The sequence below is a fragment of the Phoxinus phoxinus genome, assembly GCF_949152265.1.
Source record: "Phoxinus phoxinus genome assembly, chromosome: 12".
Taxonomy (NCBI): domain Eukaryota; kingdom Metazoa; phylum Chordata; class Actinopteri; order Cypriniformes; family Leuciscidae; genus Phoxinus; species Phoxinus phoxinus.
The window spans coordinates 23,737,219-23,757,051 of NC_136887.1; the positions used below are offsets into that span (position 1 = coordinate 23,737,219).

Below are 19,833 nucleotides of genomic sequence, written 5' to 3' on the forward strand. Positions count from 1 at the left end.
GCCGTGTGTTGTAGTTAGCAGTGTGGGACATGAGCCTGAGGAAGCAGAGATGTGTATTGGAGTGAAGATGTGCTGACTCTACCAGCCGCCCCGTAGAGCCTGAGAATCCATCATTCTGCCTATGCGGCCATCCTTTGCCGAGCACCCGTGGACACATGTGCGGGAGGTAATGGGCTTATTAGTGCCTTTGAAGATTTGATACTCCTTAACAGGAATCCGTTCAGCCTCAGATCCTGAAGGCTATAGCCCTACTCAAGGCTTTGAACGGTACACTATGAAACAATCACAGTTCAGGTGTCGCAAAGTGTTTTCTTTTAAGCACCAGTCTACTTAGAAGTGCACATCCGTCTGTATTGCTACATTGTATGATGTCAATCTATTGCTCATCGGTCAGACATCTGTCCTTATTATGCTCTGCCATAATACACTGCGGAAACATATATACAGCAATGCCTGACTAAAGTTTGGAAATGCCCGAGGCAATGCCCGAGGGTTTTGGGCAATATCAGCATTAATCTACTATTTTGTGATGACTGCATTGACAAGGGACAACACAAATGCAAACATATTTTATTAAATAATAATAATAATAAAAAAATATTTGAAACCACCACTAAACTGTTCTAATTGGTCTGTTGTGCAATTGGTCTGTTTCAATTATTGCTATTTTAGTATTATTTATATCCCTTTGTATTATTTATTAATATTTTGGCTGTAGAATTATTTTTTATAATTTAAATTTTAGTTTCAATTTTACTCTTACAGTATGTGCTTTGAATTGCTATTTCTTTCAGTTTTAGTTGTATTGCTTCAACTTAGTTATTTAATCCAGTTATTTGCTAAGGGAACATGTCTAAGGGCACATTATTACTGGTCTCAATCACAAGTTACTTTAATGCAGTTAAAAACCAAAACCTCATTTTGCCTAGGGCACTGTAAGCAAATGTATACTTTTTTTCTTTGTTTTTATTGGAATGTTTAGAGTAGACAGGAAAGTTGGGTGAGAGACCACTGTACCACAGCTCTGACCAATTCAATTTTATTCAATAGCAAAATTGCAGATTTAAAAATAGTTATCGACACTGAGTCAAGTCTCTCATGTGTCAAAAAGTGGCTTTTCCAAGTCACTTTTGAGGTTTTATGATGGTTAGGATAAGGGCTAGGTATCCACATAAAATTTTGATACCGATACCTTGACTTCGATACTGGATCCTGAACGATACTTTTTTCGATACTAATTTTATGAAATCCAGTTTAACATACATTTCATATTACCTAAAAAAAATGTTGGTTTTATTTTTTCAGTTTGTTGACTTTTTTTACAGACTCACAGACTTATATAGGCCACTGGGGGGCGGAATATATGCCTCGCGCTCAAGCGCATGCATAAAGCTTGCCGCAAAAGTAGCCTAACGATTATGAATGTGTAGGGAAATAATATCAAGAAGACATTTTAATTGTTTATTAATAAACTAGTGTTTTCTGAGTCAGTGTTGGCTGCAAAGATGAAGTTAACGTTGCTGACTCGTCATCTCTGCAGTATAGTGAACGCACACGCCTATAGAGAAAAATGCACCTTTCATTTTGATTACATAATCAGAGAGTGTTTGTTTTCGAATTGGTCCTTTTAAAAGTAGACATTTAAAGTTTTCTATATGCCTATTTCTTTTGTCTGTGAGGCAAGTAGCCTATATACTGAGTTTCGGTTCATTTATGAGGCAAGCTCCAGTTCAGTCGAAGACGGAGCCACTTTCTGCTCTCAAGTTTATTCCGTGCACCGTCAAGTACTTCATCAGATTTGTCTTGGCAGCAATTATCTTGTTGGAAATATTGCATCAAGCACTGTTGGCATCGAGCCTGGTGAAATGTAGCCACACTTTTCATCTTTTCCACATCTTTTCCGGGGTAAGGACGCTTACACTCTACAGCTTCACGTGTGAGCCAGGTCTCTGGGTGTAACCAGTGTAGTGTTTTTCCTTCATGCCTCGCAACAGCTGTGGCCACAGCCAATTATACTGCATGCTTATTGGCTCACTGAAGTTGATGAGATTAACTCCTTAGGTATCAAAATTTGGTACTGAACTACAATAAATTTTTTGATACTCTATGGTTTTGAGGCAATTTGGTCGGTGCCTAAAAAGTATTGAACTGCATACCCAGCCCTAGTAAGGATGTAAGCAGTAGTTAGTGAATCGCACTACGTTTTGAAACAGAGCGTAATACAATATCTAAGTATTAGTACTGGAAAACTAGGCAAAATGCAATAACTTATCGATATTGAATACTCTGGGTTTGTACGTGTTTGTCGGCATGGCGTATGTTTCACAAAGGCTACTTAAAGGAATTGTATTAATATAATATAATATAGCAGTCAAACTGTCACAATGAATAATGTCAGGAGACATAGAGATGCCAATGGAAGTTGTCAGACATTGTTTATAATGCAAGCCTGCCATTTAAACTTTTATTTATTTCACACACCTGACTAGACACCCTTGTCCATCATACATAATTGATTTTATAAATGTATTTTGACATTTCTCTATATATTTTCTCCAGCTAAATCCTGATGACAGGTATGAAGGAAAGACAGTACACTCATGCAATGCTAAAATTGATATTGTGAAGTGAAAGTTTATTATTTTATAGAATACATTTAAAATTATTCCACAATTCTTTCTCAAAAGACTGCTTTAATTAATAGTGCATAAGTATTGGGAATTATATGTCTGGGTGTTGTCTGTTGATCCTGTTCTACTTTGTCTGCCTGGGTTGTATTAGACAGTTTTCTCACCGTCAAGGTCAGGAGTGTGGAAGCAGACTAGCTACAGTCTTTCTGGGTATTTTAAGGTAAAACTTCGAACATAATAGAGTTACTGTGTGTTGTTATGGGAAGAAAGTTGTCAGAACTTCACCTGTTGGTCCGTGAAATAAATTGTCTGCATCGGCGTGGCGGCAGAGTGTGGCCAAGTTTGCGGCGGTCTGCTAGGGTCATTTTTTCCCCATGCTGTGTGGCTAGTTTCTGCTCTCTCTCTCTCTTTCTCTCTCTCTCGCCAGACTCCAAATGTTATTAGAAACCTAGTTCTGGCCCTCAGGCTCTGGATCAGCTCCCCTGATCCAGCTAGCGCCAAGGAGAAATAAAGGACTGAAGTTGGATAAATTATCAATTCATACTTGTACAGCTACATGATATTGCAGTGTTTTTGACTCATAATGGCCTTATGAAGAAAGTAACAGTTTTTAACAAATGTTTTCTGCAGTGTTTTTATGCTAATAAGTTCCTAAGTAAAGTTATTTTTGGCTTTAATTTGTGCAAATACATGCTACTTACTAATTACATTGTTTATCACTACCTTTAGACCCGAGGTTTGATTGGACGTGTTCGTATTTGTTACCCTGACACTGTGGCTAAGCTGTCTGTAAAAATAGACACTGTATTTGCTTTTTGAAGATTATTGATAACACATTTAGCCGTCATAGCCCTGCATGCCCTGTCAAGCCTTTTGTATATGTGCGAGCCGATGTACCTGAGACTGTGTTATAGTGGGTCTAATAGAAGCAGTGGTCACATCTGCCACTACTGAAGAGCTTTTTCCGAGGCAGTAAAGGAACCCACCAATCCTAATGTCCTTCGTGACTGGGTATATTTTAAGCGGGATGCCCATTTCATTTTATGCCACCATCTGTTAACCTCAAAGCTAGCCGTATCTTTGGAGCCCTGCAGCAAGGCATACATAATTCAGATATCTGATTTGAATTCCATATTGATTTAAGTGAGAAATGGTATTGCACAGGTACATGGGGAAAATTAGTATTCTGCTGTGCTAAATTCAATATCTTTGGGCTGTCTGTGATTTTCACCACATCCTCTCTTGTTATTAATTGTTTTGTCAAGCCTTCTCACCTTTTAGGGAGGTTTTTGGTGGTGTGTCTTATGCTGAAATTACATACTGTGGTAGACTGATCTGTCTAATATGGATTTTTTGTGTGTTTTTTATTTTCGGTGCGAGTATTACAATTCCATAATTCCATGACAAGCATTACAAGGAAGTGTGATATAGATAGATTATATGTCAGTGCTCCATATTAGAGTATTTATAGGTTTATTTTTCCTCTAGCACGCTGTGTATCTGATGTTTTTGACTCGAGTTATTTGGGTCAGGAGATTGAGGAGCAGGTGACCTACATGTTTCTGAGTGACAGCCCACATCAGTCCTTTGGCAGCGTGAAAAGCCGTAGTGAGCACACACATGCCACCATTGACTTCTGAACGGGGGAATCGCTAATCCATTAGCATGCGAGGTGACTGTCATGACTGATTCCCTTGTCTCTGTCTGCCCGCTCTCTGACATACTTCACCACCAGATCAATAATACCAGATGTTTGAATTTAAGTGTAAAATATTTATGGCCTCTGGTGTATTAAGTTAAACTGTCCCACTTGGCTCAGATCGGGTCAGCTCCCTCATAGCTCAAGCGAACTTTTTAACGCACAGGAAATGAAACTGATTTGATTCGCACTAACACAAGAATGATTAAAATGATCATTAAAATGATTGCACATTAATGTGAGAAAGTGTCATAGAAAGACCGGGAGACATGGACAAGGAGGATTCTAATATCGGGAGAAAGCCATCTGTTTGCATTAGCGACTATCCTGAGCTGTAATGTCAAAGGCACCAGACAGAAAAAGTACATTTCTAACTTTCAAGAGCCTTTTTGTGTTTGTTTTTGTTTGTTTTGCATGCAGTTGATCAGTCATCAGTTAAAATCACAGCCATTTAAATGTTAAATCCCGCTCCCTCCTTACACATGCACGCACGCATGCACGCACGCACGCACGCACGCACACACACTCACACTTTTGCTACATTCTGCTATTTCTTTGTTATCATGACCCTATATTCACAGCCTACAATCCCAGAGAGAAGTGAAGCTGGCATTGATGTGGTTTGATGTGCAGTCAATGTGGCTGTATTGAGACTCCTGCTGGGATCCAAATGCCATTAGATGGAACAGCGGCTCTTTTAAACAGAGCAGGTTCTTGCCCTAGTGCCTTCCTTCTAAAGTGTGTGGCAGACACATCACAGAACGCTGACACCAGGGATATTGTTCTTTGAGCGTGCCACTGGGTTCAGTCCCCGTTTAACGCACCAGAACCCAGTGTCTGTCACGCGTCTGCAAAAAGCTCTCTGAAAAGACAGGCCGCCCGTGTCTGTCCACTTCACAATTGTGATGAAATCAGCCAAGCATTTTTTTTTATTCCCTTTTTTTGCCTCTCCATCACTCTCTACCCTCAGATAATTATGACTTTTCTCCTGCATGTTCACCCAAAGAGAAGGACGGAGGGAGGCGAGTGATAAGCAAACTTTTGCCTTGTCATCAAAATAACAGCCGTGGGATAAACAGCAGGGCAGAAAATAATGTCTTCATTAGAGCAGAATGAAGAACTGACTGGAAACGTTTCAAATAAATATGTAATTAATTTGAAATGTTTTGGTTATTAAGTTGGTAGCTTATACTTGAGGACCCTTTGTCTTGTTTTTGATTAAAATGTTTTCTTGCTCTTTTTTTTCTGTCCAATCTTCCTTTGACTCTTATGTTGACCTTTTATCTGGTTTCCACAAGTATATCATGGCTTTTAAGTATGAATGTACCATATCCATGTTAGATTTCACAGTTAACATGAAGACAGGTTAAGAATGGGTTGAAAGGCTTTGTTGGAATTATTCTCGAAGGATGAATGCGTCACATTATAATAAGTAGGGGTGTAACGGTACACAAAAATCACGGTTCGGTACGTACCTCGGTTTTAAAGTCACGGTTCGGTTTATTTTCGGTACAGTAAGGGAAAGAAATGCAAACATTAAACTGCAGGTTGTTTATTACTATAAACTTTTTTTAACAGTTTGTTTACACTTTTTTAAACACTTTTTAATAAAATATAATAACATATATATAAAATAAAAAAAGAATAAGAAATAAAATACTGCTGCAAAGTTCTCCACTAAATAAAATACTCTCAGTCTCAAACCAATATCACATAATAAAATATAATGAAAAATATAAATAAATAACTATGATTACAGTGCAGCATTACCAATCCCAGCTTGTAGGCCTGCTCATATTTAAAAATTAAGGCTGGGAATCGATAAAAAAATGAACTAATTAATTGCACAATTTGCTGTTATAAATTGCAATTCCTCAAATATATATAACTATACCAGCTCAGCAAATAGAAGTGTACTACTGAGAAATTTCACCTTATTTGAGCGGACTTTGCTTTTCCAGTGCGTGATCGGTACATGATTGGAGTGTTTGGGCCGTTAACGACAGAGCAGAACGCGCAGCGCAAACACGGACTCGAACATTGAGCAGAGAGCGCAGCGGGCCGACACACACACACACACACACACACACACACACACACGGAACGGAGAGTGCGGCGGCGCACGCAGAGCGGAAAAGCTTTTTTTCGCCCTGCAGTCTATTTCATTGGTTTAGGTTACAGTGACGACGGGTAAAAGGCCCTGTCCCAAATGGCACACTCCGGACTTGTGGACTTCCTCAGAGTCCACACTTTGCTGACGTCATGTAGTGCAGACCTAAAGGGCCCTTGGCGCGAGTCCACGAGGGCGCATTGAGAGGTATTTTTGGGACAGACTCGATCGTCACGCCGGAAATAGGAAGACGGTCCGGTTGTTGTTTAAATATTATATTTCTACATTTATATATGACTCAGTAAAGCCCTGACATTCGGTTATATTTATTTAATGAATCGTAATGCGATCGTAGCCTATTATTCAGCAAGCTATTTATGTTTATAAAATATAAATATATATTTATATTTATGTTTGAGATATCAACCACTGGTTGATGACCATAATGTTTGTATAAACTGTAGGTAATAACTGGTAAAATGTACACATAGGTCATAAAAACCATAATGATATTTACACTTAAATATTTTCTTCTCATCCATGTTAACGTGAGCGAAAGCTCCTCCCATTCGTTGTCTGATTGGCCTTTCGCAAATTCGCAAGGATTCCTGGGTAGTTAAAGTGCGTGAAGCCTGCATCTATGCGGGCTTCGCGGAAGACCGCTTCAAGGGTACAAAGGGGGCGCTGCTGAGCACACTTCAGAGCGTTAAAGTGATGAATGGGACGGCCTACGGACTCGTAGACTCAGCGAGCACGCGCAATTTAAGTCCACGAGACCGAAAGTCCACATCAAGTGCGCCATTTGGGACAGGGCCAAACACTGGTAAAACTTTAGAATCAGCTGCAGGGCGGGATTTGCGCTGAACGCGGAGACTTCCGCCACTTAATATGTTCGTGTGGAAACACGAAAATGTACCTATGTTCCGCACACAAAATATTGCATTCAGTCATTCGGTACACACGTGCACCGAACCGAAAGCCCTGTACCGAAACGGTCCGGTACGAATACACGTACCGTTACACCCCTAATAATAAGTAGCCTATTTTTTCCCCGTTTGGATTTATTTATTTTCCTAATATTACATAAATACTGTACTTTCATTGTGGAGGTCAATCTCTTCTCAGACTTGCCTTGGGCCTCCCTGTGATTTCAGCATCACTCAGAGTCATGGACATTGTCATGAACAGCAGAAGGGCCTCAGTTGCAATATTTAGTCAGTGACTAACTGTTCTGGTGCTCAGTGGTGGGTTGAAATGTTGAGAGCAATTTGTTGCTAGGAGCAGAGGGCCTCGAGTGGAATAGAGCAGTGCTGAATAGGCCACGGGCAGCCGAATGAGACCATCCATGGCTTAGCCCTAATACATTTTGAAAGGCATTGCTCTCATAGAGTGTTCTCAATGACACAGCACTCTAGATCTTCTTCAAGTGCAATAACAATGTCAGACTCAACAGCCAGGCTTTTGGTTGACATTAGAAGGTTCAGAAAATAAAGGCAATAGGTCAGATGAATAACCTGTTGTTATTGTAAGGCTGTTAACCGACTTTTATAGCGTCAAGTGGGTTTATGCAAGACACTCCTGCTGATGGTCATTAATGATTTTTCACATGCATTTGCAATTTACTATGTGATGTTCAAATTAAATGTCAAACATAATTACGATTGCACTACAACTCGTGTTGTCACAACTGTTGCCGTTTTTTATTTGATTGCATTGGCTTGATAATATTTTGTCATTGCTACTGTAAACATGAATATACTGTATCACCATCATAGAAAGAAGTGGAGAAACAGTGTTTATGATTTTGTTAAGTGTTATGCTCTGGAAGTCTGGAAGGTTAAAGAAGCATGTGTGTATGTAACAAATGCTATTATAAATGTATGTATTCTTTAACAGGCCGTGCACATTTCATTTAACCCAGAAAATATATGTGCTCGTGTCAAGTAACTCTGCTGGATTTTCTGCCGCTTAACTCTAGGATTATCTCAATCAATATTTCATGAATAAGTCTAAATCAAATCGTTGGATCCACGCCACAGAGTGTGGGTAGGTCACTGATGAGCTGATTTGACAGGAAATGATGCGATGTTTACTCAGGGGTTTCAATGAAAAGCTGGCAGGTAATCTAAGACATAGACTCATGGACAGACAGACAGACAGGTAAAGATTTTTTTATCCTGCTTAATGAGTAATCTTGCGTTAATCTTAAACGTGTTGAACTGATGCGTGATGCTTCTATCCATTGAGAGGAGATGTCATAAGAGTAATAAAAAGCCTCTGAGAGTACTCCATTCTGGTGTCTTAAATTCAATCACGTCTGACTGACATGGTTATCTTTGAAAGAGCGATTTCCTCTCAGTTAGTGTTCCTGTTAGCGTTGCGAACGTAGCTGATTTCTTAATTTACATTTAAATGATTTGCACTACAAGTTAGAGCTGTTCAATTTGTAGTTCTAAAACCTGGAAGAGAATCAACGTTTTCGAACCATGGGTTCTCTCGAGACTGTAAGATTTTTTATGTTTTTATTTTTGAGTTTCATTTCCTTAACATTGCTTTCATGATTTGTTCTACAATATAAAATAAATAAATAAAATCTTTAAAAAAAAATCTACAACACATTATAAATATGCACATTATATCAGTACTATATTGTAAATCGGTGAATATAATACAAATATATATATTTTTTAGCAGTATTGGATATTTATTTGTGCATACTCATTTCCTTTATTTTTACATTTAGAGTACATATATAAAATGCAGTTAATCTCATAATGCATATTCTTTTTTTTATACTGCACAATACAATGTTTTGATGCCTGAATGCACTTGTAGCAGTTAAAAATATGAATTTTATTAGATTTTTTTATATAAAAAAATAATATTCAAAATAATGTCTACTATTGCTGTATCCTAATGATAATCACAGACCCCTTTTCACTCACAAATCAAAAACTGTTGTTTAATAAACCGATTACAAATTTCTCAAAGGTAACCAGTGGTGAATTATCCTTTTTAGGCTGTCCTACAAATGCAGTGTTGACTACTGCAATGTAAAACTTTGACCGTGAGCTGTTGTCTCATCTCTCTGTAAAATCTTGTTTGCTTGGTAATTTGGTTTGAATGTGGTTAGAGTTTTGTTGCTCTTGTTGAGTGACATGACCACAGCGGCACAATGTCAATGCTGGCTAAGGTTTCATTAGATCTCACCACACTACCTCAGATGTTAGCCTCATGTTTTCAACACTCATCTACTGCAGACTGACACCATAACCCACACTGTTGTTATAAGTGAATAAGATATGCTTGCACCCCTCATTTCCACTCACCTCCACAGCAGCACTGCTTTTATACCCCGAGGCTAGGTAAGGTTGCTCCCGAAGATCTAATTTTTCATTATCGGCCTCAAACTGTGTTTTTCTTTCAACAAACAGCTGAAAAGTGATGAGGCAAAATTGGAAACAATAAACGAGAAGCCCCCCTGTAAACAGATGATTATAAATTTTGCACATAATACTGTTATGTTTTATTAACAAATCAGGCCATTATAATGTACTGTACAGCAAATGGTAATACGTTTCAAATTGAGTTTGGTGGGTCGGTAATGAATTTTGAGTAATGGCATGGTGAGCCCCTGTCTTTTTAATTTTAGACTAATTTAATTGCAGATCGGTGAAAAAGTGCATTTTAGCCTTCTGAAACTGCTTTAGGTTACAGACATCATCCCTTATTGAGGGTCTTATGTGACCTTACATGTTCATACAAATGACTTTAATATGCTTGTTGCATTGCACACTATGATTGTCAAAAAGAAAGTAGTAACTCATTGACTTATGGTCCTTTGAAGGGGAACTATTATCCCCCTTTTTACAAGATGTAATATAAGTCTCTGGTGTCCCCAGAATGTGTCTGTAAAGTTTCAGCTCGAAATACCTCACAGATCTTTTATTTTAACATGTCCAATTTGCCCCTATTTAAGTGTGATCAAAAACACACAATTTTCATGTGTGTACCTTTAAATGGAAATGAGCTGATGCTCACCGCTACCCTTTCCAGAACAGGGCGGAGCTTTTACAGCTTATGCGTCGGATACTCCTGCAACAACAAGACTGAAAAATCTCACACAGCCAAAATGTTTGAAATTGGCAGTAGGTGTGTTCAGCCTCATATGTTCGAACCAGAGTCGGACACTGACGGAGAAACTCAAGAAGTAGTAACTTTTAGAATGCAACAGGACATTTCTGAATGGTTAGTTGATTAATTGATGTAGTTTTTGTGGATTTAAATTTATTCAACTTATCGATGCACAGGTGCTCATGTGGGAACTGTAGTTGGATGTTGGTATCGACCATTCTTTCAGAATCAGCTTTTGTGCAAATCCATCATTGAACTGACCCTCGTTTATGAAGCAGTCCGGTGTACAATGATTTGCACAAAACAAAATACTTTCCCTAATTTCTTTGGCACATTTCCTTCATTAATGAAATTCATCCACTGTGTCATCAGTGGCTCAGATGCCGTCTATGGAGACTCTTATGTTCATTGTTACATACAACAAACTAAACATTTGTCATGTTTATGTGGCGCAGACATTATATTAATAGGTGCTAAAGCGAGGATATAAACATGGCGGACTGTGTACGGCTCACTCATGGCGAGATCTTTGCTAATAGGTTAGATCGACACCATTCATGGTCGGGGCTTGCCCCTACTGTGACGTCACATAGGGGGAAATCTGGAATATCGTATTTTCAGACACTGTTTCTGATTTATTGGGATTAGAAAAAAAAAAGGAGTAGGTGAATTTTTACCATTATAGGCTGACTATTACACTGTGGACTCACATAAGTGTTCAAACAACATGTACAAATTAATTTAGCATAATAGTTCCCCCCTTTAAAGCAACAAATGGCCCCATGTATTTGGGTTTATTGACAATCTGGATCTAAGAACAAGAGAATGATGTTAATAGCATACTCTAAATGCATTCACATACTCCGTATCTCTCTCTCTCTCTCTCTCTCTCTCTCTCTCTCTCTCTCTCTCTCTCTCTCTCTCTCTCTCTCTCTCTCTCTCTCTCTCTCTCTCTCTCTCTCTCTCTCTCTCTCTCTCTTTCTTTATTCTTATCCTCCCCTAGGTCTTTTAATGTCTCCAGATACATTGTGTTTTATAGCCAATTATCTTACACAATCCATTATTGGTTTTACTGTTATCTCCCATGCATTGCTTTATCTTCCTGTTGGAGTGCATGGCCTACACAAGTTGCCTGAAGGCGCCACACACAAAGAATTCTCTCATTTGCATTCGTCTTCACTTCATTTGCAATGTGCTGTTTTTAGATGAACCTGTTTTAAATATGTTGTTCTTTCCTCTGGAGTTACATGTGGTCACACATATGTGGAACATTCTTCACATTAAGCCACCAACAGAAATATGGGGAACAAAATCACTATATTTCTTCATGTTCTTGTCACAGGTGGCATTTTACCGAGGGAACAAAGTCTGACTCATCTCGCATGTGTTGCTACAGGTGCCACAATGACCTGCACTGTTTGTCAATATTAAGGATGGGAAAATGAACAGAAAAAAGTTCCACTGTTTCCAGAGTTGTGTTGTAACCCAGTTCATCTTCAAACCAAACTTTTCTAACCTTTAATGATCTTGTTCGGGGTTATGTATTTTAACGGAGCCCTTTGCCTGTCTCTTCCTGTCTTTAGCTGGGTGAATAACTTTGGCCATGAGGGTCTCGGACTGCTTTTGGATGTGCTGGAGAGGCTTCTTGACAAGAAACTGTAAGTTATGCTGGATTTTCTAACGTCATCTTAACAAATTCTCTTTCTTCAGTGCTTATGGATTGCTCTTTCTCTTTACTCACTGATTTTATTTTCCTCAGGCAAGAGAACATTGACAAGAAGAACCAGCACAAACTCATTCAGTGCCTCAAGGCCTTCATGAACAATAAGGTGTGTTTAGAATTTGAAAGCTCTACCAAAAGTAGTTTATATCATTTTGTGTCCCATACGTGCCAAGTGTAAATAAAAGAAAATAAAAAAAGTATATAAACGAATATGAAATCATGCCAGCTCCTTGTCCTTGAGAAGAATACATTTCTGATTGAAATGCTGCTGCTTTATTAAACAGTAGCAAACACAAATTAAGCTTGTTCAACTCCAGATAATCATCAGATTTAATCTTTAAAGCTGCTTTCATGCTTAAATTGTATTGAAATTATTTAATTTATACTTCAGCCATGTTAAATGAATGTTATTTTATTCCAAACACTGTTCCGTAATCTTTGTATTCAATATTAATACAATATTAATATATACCCCCCCCCCCCCCACACACACACCCACCACCCCTGGGTTTTGCTCAATTTGTGGTCAAGTGTAGTGCATTACACCCTATAAGGAAGACAAACATGCAGGAATATGATTATTTGTCCCTGCTGTCCTGTCCTGATTTAAATGGATTAATCTTAAAATATATCTACACCCGCCTAATTGTCTCTCTTTCAGAGAAAAAAAGCCTGAATCTGTCCATACACAAGGGGTTCATTATGTTTGCTTGAAGCTTAAAGGCATTATCCATTGCAAAATGTTTCCATTTAAAATGTCCAATAAAATGAGATGTCTTTTTGTTTTCAGTATGGCCTCCAAAGGATTTTGGGGGACGAACGAAGCCTCCTCCTTCTCGCAAGGGCGATTGATCCCAAACAGACTAATATGATGACCGAAATTGTCAAGATTCTGTCAGCTGTTTGTATCATTGGAGAGGAGAACATGTAAGATCATCATCTTAATCCCATTTTGTGTCATACAAATGCCATATGCCAAACTGTACTGATAGTTTTAGGGTATCAAAATCAGATATAGTACTTATGTGTACAACTTATATAATTTATATATATATATAAAAACTTCAGTCGCCTTGCAGTTACGTCATTGACCAGAAACTCTGATATACTGTATCTTAGTGAGCATCCATTGCAGTGCAGTAATAGTACACTAGTACACGTTACTATGCCCTTCCCAAATTAGTCTGCTAGAAAAGCCTCTGGCTAAGCGTAATGGCGACCTGACAATGCATGCTTTGTTAGTTTTGTTGTTGAATAATCAAGAAACTGTGTTTGGTGCAGCCAACCATTTTTATTTGCCGATCAGCACCTTCAGCCCTAGAATCTGTAGCTATCAGTAAACTCACACAGACAGTTTCATACACACACAGACAGTCTCATGCACACATGCTAAGTGCAGGTTGGGTGAATCGGTGTGGGGTAGGTGAATAGATTAGTGTTTTTATGGGTGTGTAGGTGATCAGAGGGTGTGCAGATCTGTGTGACAGCTGGAAAAACGTTGATACCCCACTTAGTGCCGAAACTAGCTCCTTCCCCCTCAAATGCTGTGCAGTGACACTGGCTTATGTTTGGTGCTGTCACATCAAAGCCCTCTTTAGGAGTTGAGCAGGTGTAGCTTATTCTGAAGCCATGTTTGAATCAGCATGAAAGACTCTGTACAGCCCACTCACGACTACAACTTAATCACCTGGATCACAAAACGCGGATCTTACACCTAGTTGTTCGACAAAACTTCTCTCTGCAGTTTCTTACACGACAGAGCAAGGTAAACCGATTTGTGGTAACAAGACATGTAAAAAGTGAACCTAAAGTGAACCATGTAAAAAGTCATTTTCTCACCCTAAAGTTGTTTCAAACCTGTCTGAGTTTCTTTCATAATTACTTTTCACAAAAGAAGGTAACCAAACAGTTGACGGTAGCCATATGCCATAGTATTTTTTCCCTCCATACTATGGAAGTCAATGGCTGTTGTCAACTGTTTGGTTTCCGGCATTCTTCAAAATATCTTCTTTTTAAAAGTGCTAGATATCCTGGTCAGGCCAGTTCACACATGACACTGAACATGAGTAGTATAGTCCTATATTAACTGATTCATTGTGAAGTTATTCATCTGTGCTCTGATTTCAGAGTTACAATTATATCTACTAAGAGCCAACGAGTCATCTCCCAACACTTGTGTAATTCACGTTTTGAGAGTCACTCTCCCACTCTTTACCCTGCAACTTTGGCACTGGGATCGCTTGAATACATGGCTACACTTTCAAAATCTGTTCCCTTTTCACGCTCAAACCCCGTCACTCATGAGTTATCACCTCTCACCCACATAAAATGTCTCCCTTACCCGACCCTGGTTTGTTGAACTGAACCAATAAGGGTCATGCCAAGGGAAAAATATGTAGATGTCTACACAATGTATTACTTTTCTGTGATACTTTTTATATAATACATGTGTTTACATGTATACATGTGTATACAAATTTATTAAAATCGCATTACTACACAAAATAGCGCCAGTCAATTTAAAAAGCAGCCCACATTTTCTCCACCTGCCCAATGCATATTTCTCCTGCCCAATGCATATTTCTCCTGCCCAGCCCAATATAAGTAACCACATTAGAACCCGCCCAATCTGGCAACACTGCCTCTTGGTAGGGAAACACTGTCCTAGGGTATTCCTTTCATGATGAGTTTGTCAGAGTCATGAGTTTGTTTACCGCATTGTATTGCTACCAATCAGCGGCGTTGTCAGACAGATTAAACAGAGTAAGATCAAATCATTTAAATAAATTGTTATTCTGAGTTCTGAATCATTTATTATAACGTTATTATTATTAAAAAAACCTGCCTTATGTTAATTTGTAGTAATGTGCTATAACATTTTTTGAGAGTTTTATATATCTGGGTATCAAAATTAATTGAAACGAGATCAGAGCTGAATCGAATCACAATCTTCTTTTCTATTTACATTTTTGGGTGAACTATCTTTAAGTTGAGGCAACTGTCAGTTTCCAGTGAGGAAACAGTGAGTTAAGACACAGTCTTGTGTGTGTTTCTTTACTCAATAGGCTATTTTTACACAAGCGCTGGTTTGTTCTGCTGTTATTATTTTGTCTATGATGCATTCTGTGATTTCTTTCCTTTAGCCATGCACTGCAATCCACCAGTTCTTGAGTCAGCAAAACAGACATGGGACCTTATAAAGTCCTTAATTTGCTTTCCCACCAACACTTTGTACTTCTGTCACATTGCTTCAGTTCTCTTATGTTGCTGCTTTTTACACAGCGTCACATACTGTATAATAAAGGGTCCCTCTTATTACTATGGATAACATTAGGCTTGCTTTGATTTTGCTCACCTACAATGAGCTATAAAATTCAGGTCCCCTGCATGAACGTCCGAGACTGAGATTGTGTGCTTAGACCAACTTCTGTTGCAACTTGAAGTAATGTCACGGTCGTTGCTTGATAAAAAGCATGTTTACCTAAACACATTGTTTTCTGTCGTCTTGTTTTCCTTTAGTCTGGATAAGATCCTGGCAGCCATGACCATTGCAGCAGAGAGGAATAATAAGGAGAGGTTTGCTCCGATAGTGGAGGGGCTGGAGAACCACGAAGCCCAGCAGCTACAGGTCAGTGTGCTGCCCTTTCCAAGAAACAGAGTCAGAGAGCTGTACTTCCACACCTGCCACTCCACCTTATTACTGCGTGTTATAATTGTTTACTTAATTTTAGACAAAATTTACATAGATACATTTTTGTTTGCTCTGATAGAATGATAATACAGCAGAATTTCAACTTATCATTTTGTTTTGTTTTAAATTTTAAATTTCATTTCTTGTAAAAGTTTTAAATTAGATTTTTTTTGGGGGTATGTTTTATATGGGTATGTTCTTTAGCATTTGTTTGAATTTAGTGTCTGTTATTCTCTAGAAAGAGCACAGAAAATTCAAGTGGAACACACATAAACATCATGTTTTCTAAATTTTATATGCCCTCTTTTATTTCATCTTATTTCAAATAATTAGTAGAATTCTGCTTGCCCAGGGCAGCAGATATAGATCTGCCTGTTTAGTGTCAGTCAATGCATGAGGCCTCTACACCCCCCGAATGCTCTTTTTGATGCTGGAGCCAGGTAGAAATTGGCACATCTGTCACTCAAAGCTCTTTTGCACCTCTGCTCAGCTTGACATGTAAACAAGTCCCCCTATCCCTCTCCTCACTGTGTTCTGTGGTCGTCTGTCAACCCAGCCACCTACACCACAAGATGGAAGCTAGCTGCTGGCTATTGTAATGGAACGGGAGGTGTATTATGAACCCTAATCAGACCCAACCAGGTCACACAAAGAACCTGGAGCTCTGGAAACTAGCAAATAACAAACAAACAAACAAAAAAAACTCTTCTTGAGAGGTGGTTACTTTATCATCTTCCCTTCTTACATTTTCCTCTGCATTCTCCAGTCTGGTCTCAGAGGAACCGAATCAAAAGGGCAAGAATGCAGCACCACAACCGTATTTATCATTCTCTGCTTCTCCACAACCTGCAGTGATCTGTGACCAAGCACAACAAGCCACTCTCACACATTCATTAACCAAATCCCTAATCTTTGTGTTGCTGTTGAGAGAGCAAAGAAGACAACACTATGATATAGAGGGAGAGCGAGGAGAAAGGAGGAGTGTATCTCTTTTGATTTTGTGCCTTGTTTTCCTCCTTGGAAAAAAAAAGGCTTTTAATGAAAAGAACCACCACTAATTGTCAAGTAAATTAAAACACCTCACCAACGCTGGCGGTTAAAGGAAATTAAACACTTTTAAAACCTGCAATAGGCTGCAGAGCCTGACTTTCTAAACGTGATTAAAATGTGTTTTGCCGTCACGCCATCTAAGTGACGCAAGCACGCAAACTTAAAGCCGTCCCAGCAGTGCCGTTTTTTAATTAATCTGCTTGAATCCACCTCTGGCACTATGCTGCAGAAGCTCATCATTGCACACTCAACCCATATAGGAAAAGAAGCTCCTCAACCTGGACCAACACCCTATCTGCAACATCATTCCAAATCATTGCCAAAAGGCCTTCGGAGAACTCGAAGAATGATCTAGATTCACTCAGTAAGACTCTTCAATGATGGAAATAATTGCTCAAATGGGAATACGAGAAAATGTAAGAGCTTTGGTGATGTGGAGGCATAATGTTGTATGATTGGAGCCTCAGCAAAATGTGCTTCATTGGTTTGCAAGAGTTTATTTTTAAGAGTCTTAATTTATTTTCAAGTTTAGTTTTGGTTAGTTTTACTCCCTTTTTTGTTAGCTTTAGTTCATTGTAGCAATCTAAGCACGGTCTAGTATTATTTATGAATGCACCGAATAGGAATTTTTTTTGGCCGAAACCAAAAATTCTGGAAGAACTTGGCCAAAAAACGAAAATGACTTTAACATTTTTTTTTCCATTCATTTCTTATTTTAAATTAGTTTTTTTTGTTGTATAATTGTATTGCTATTGTATAACGTTTTAATCAAAATCAATAATTTAATGAATCAGGCCAATAAATTAAAATAACCACACTTTTTTTTCAAGTAACAGAGAACTCGGACAGAAAATAGGCCTATATTAAATATCAATATATTCTTCTTCATTCAGTTCTATGCAGCAGAATCAGATTTAACGGAATCATTTTATCAAAATAAAGTAGTCAGAGCATGTGAGCAGATAGCAGGGAGAGGATCAGTGAACAAGAGCGTCATTTTACCAGTGTTGCCCAGCACGGCTATTCATACCAACAGTAGGGCTATTGCACACACACACGGAGGTTGCAGCGGAACATTGAGCAGATCGCGCTGTGGAGACGGAGCGGAGAGCACAGAGCACACACACAGCGGAACACGCTTCGAAGTTGTGCATCTTCGGAAGCAGAGCTGCTCGCAAAGTCACAAAACATGCCGAGCCAAAGTGAAACCTGATCGCCGAGTACGGAGTGGCAGGGCAGCATTCTTTCGGTTTATATTTGCGTCTTTTTTCTTTCTCTTTGGGCTAAAAACAGAAAATGCCATGTGCTTAAAGTAAATGTTGCATTATATCCATCTATATTAGTATATTATAGGCTATTTAAATAAACATTTAAACAAATGCATTTTTTCCCACTCCTGTGATATGGCATGGCTGGCATCTCTGAATTAGAACCAACACTTTTTTTTCGATAGTCCACATTAGACATTCTTCTATACATTCTACATTCTACTATAAGTATATACCGGTAACTATAAGTAACTGGATCAAACCTGTGCATCTCCTCCAGATGATATAATTCCCCAAATGTTGTGTCAAACAGTGTCTTCCCCTTGCCTTAAGTCAGGTTTCTTTTTTTTATGGCCCCTTTTTGGAAGAAAAAAAAGCGTGATTCAGAACTTCTCTTGACTAATAAAATCATGCAGACCCACAACAACTCTACAAGTCCAGGTTGAGGCTGGTGAAGGTATGCGAAGACTCTTCACATGTCCATCAAGAGTGATCTTTCCACTCTGCATCGATCACCCAAGCGAAGAGCATTCCTTCTCATCCTGGCGGGCTCCCTGGAGCCACCTTATAACCTGTTAAGAACCATCAGTACTCCTCCCTGCCCACTGCCCTGATCCGATAAATCAATTAAAAATACACATCTGTTCAGCCAGGCCTGGCTGAGGACAGCTGTGTTCCTCTGGACAGCTTAACTAATCCACCAGCATCTTTTCCCTATACTTTCACCCGGTTTTCCTTTTACATAAGTGCCAACTGCCTCGTTCCATCCTGATGAATTCATTTTATTTTAAGTAATGTGATGTATTGATTTTTTTCATTAAGATGAGAGACGAGAGCAGTGTGAGTAAGAGGCTGTTGCAGAGTACTACATTTTAATCATTTACTGCCAAAGGGATTATTCTAAGAATTTGCTTGCATTAAATGATGGTTGTGTGTGCGTGTGTGAATGAATACAGGTGGCTTGCATGCAGCTGATCAATGCCCTCGTTACCTCCCCGGATGATTTAGACTTCAGGATACACTTACGAAATGAGTTTCTGCGTTGTGGCCTCAAGAAGATACTTCCAGTGAGTATATCTTTTGCTTTATCCTTTTTACTTTTGTATTTCTGTGTTTTTATTTTTGTTACTTTTAATTTCTGCAGTCATTTTTATATTTTTTTCGAATGCTTGATTAAAAAAAGAAAAATAGTGGTAATGATATATGCTCATTAGTTTTCCTCATGTGGTAAAGGTAAGTTGGTAAATGCATAGGAAAAATCCTGTTATACCTCTGTAAAATTACATCAGTAAAAGCTTTTTTTTATTGCTTTACAGAACAATCAAAAACTTTTGAACAATTGAACAAAACAATTAAAAACTGCTGAAATGTGCCCTGCTTTGGTGTCTTCCTCCCTAATGGCACAGCTTTGTTTCATAAAGGCCGTTCCCTTCACACATCACTATCAATCAGCGTGCAGATCTCTGCTCCACACTGCCACAAAGCCCGCAACCAGGCCAGCACATCACTCACCATCCCATTTATGTGG

At 38.7% G+C, this 19,833-nt stretch overlaps 1 protein-coding gene across 12 annotated transcripts in view; it reads left to right on the plus strand.

The window, feature by feature from the left end:
* The window catches only part of diaph2 (diaphanous-related formin 2), a 471,667-nt gene that overhangs the window by 159,420 nt on the left and 292,414 nt on the right, over positions 1 to 19,833 (plus strand). For all 12 annotated transcript variants that reach the window (XM_079630046.1, XM_079630050.1, XM_079630044.1 and 9 more), the window contains 5 exons: positions 12,157 to 12,231; positions 12,333 to 12,402; positions 13,087 to 13,223; positions 15,816 to 15,924; positions 19,262 to 19,372. In XM_079630046.1, the coding sequence (XP_079486172.1) occupies positions 12,157 to 12,231; positions 12,333 to 12,402; positions 13,087 to 13,223; positions 15,816 to 15,924; positions 19,262 to 19,372 (502 nt within the window). The remainder of the gene's footprint in view (positions 1 to 12,156; positions 12,232 to 12,332; positions 12,403 to 13,086; positions 13,224 to 15,815; positions 15,925 to 19,261; positions 19,373 to 19,833) is intronic.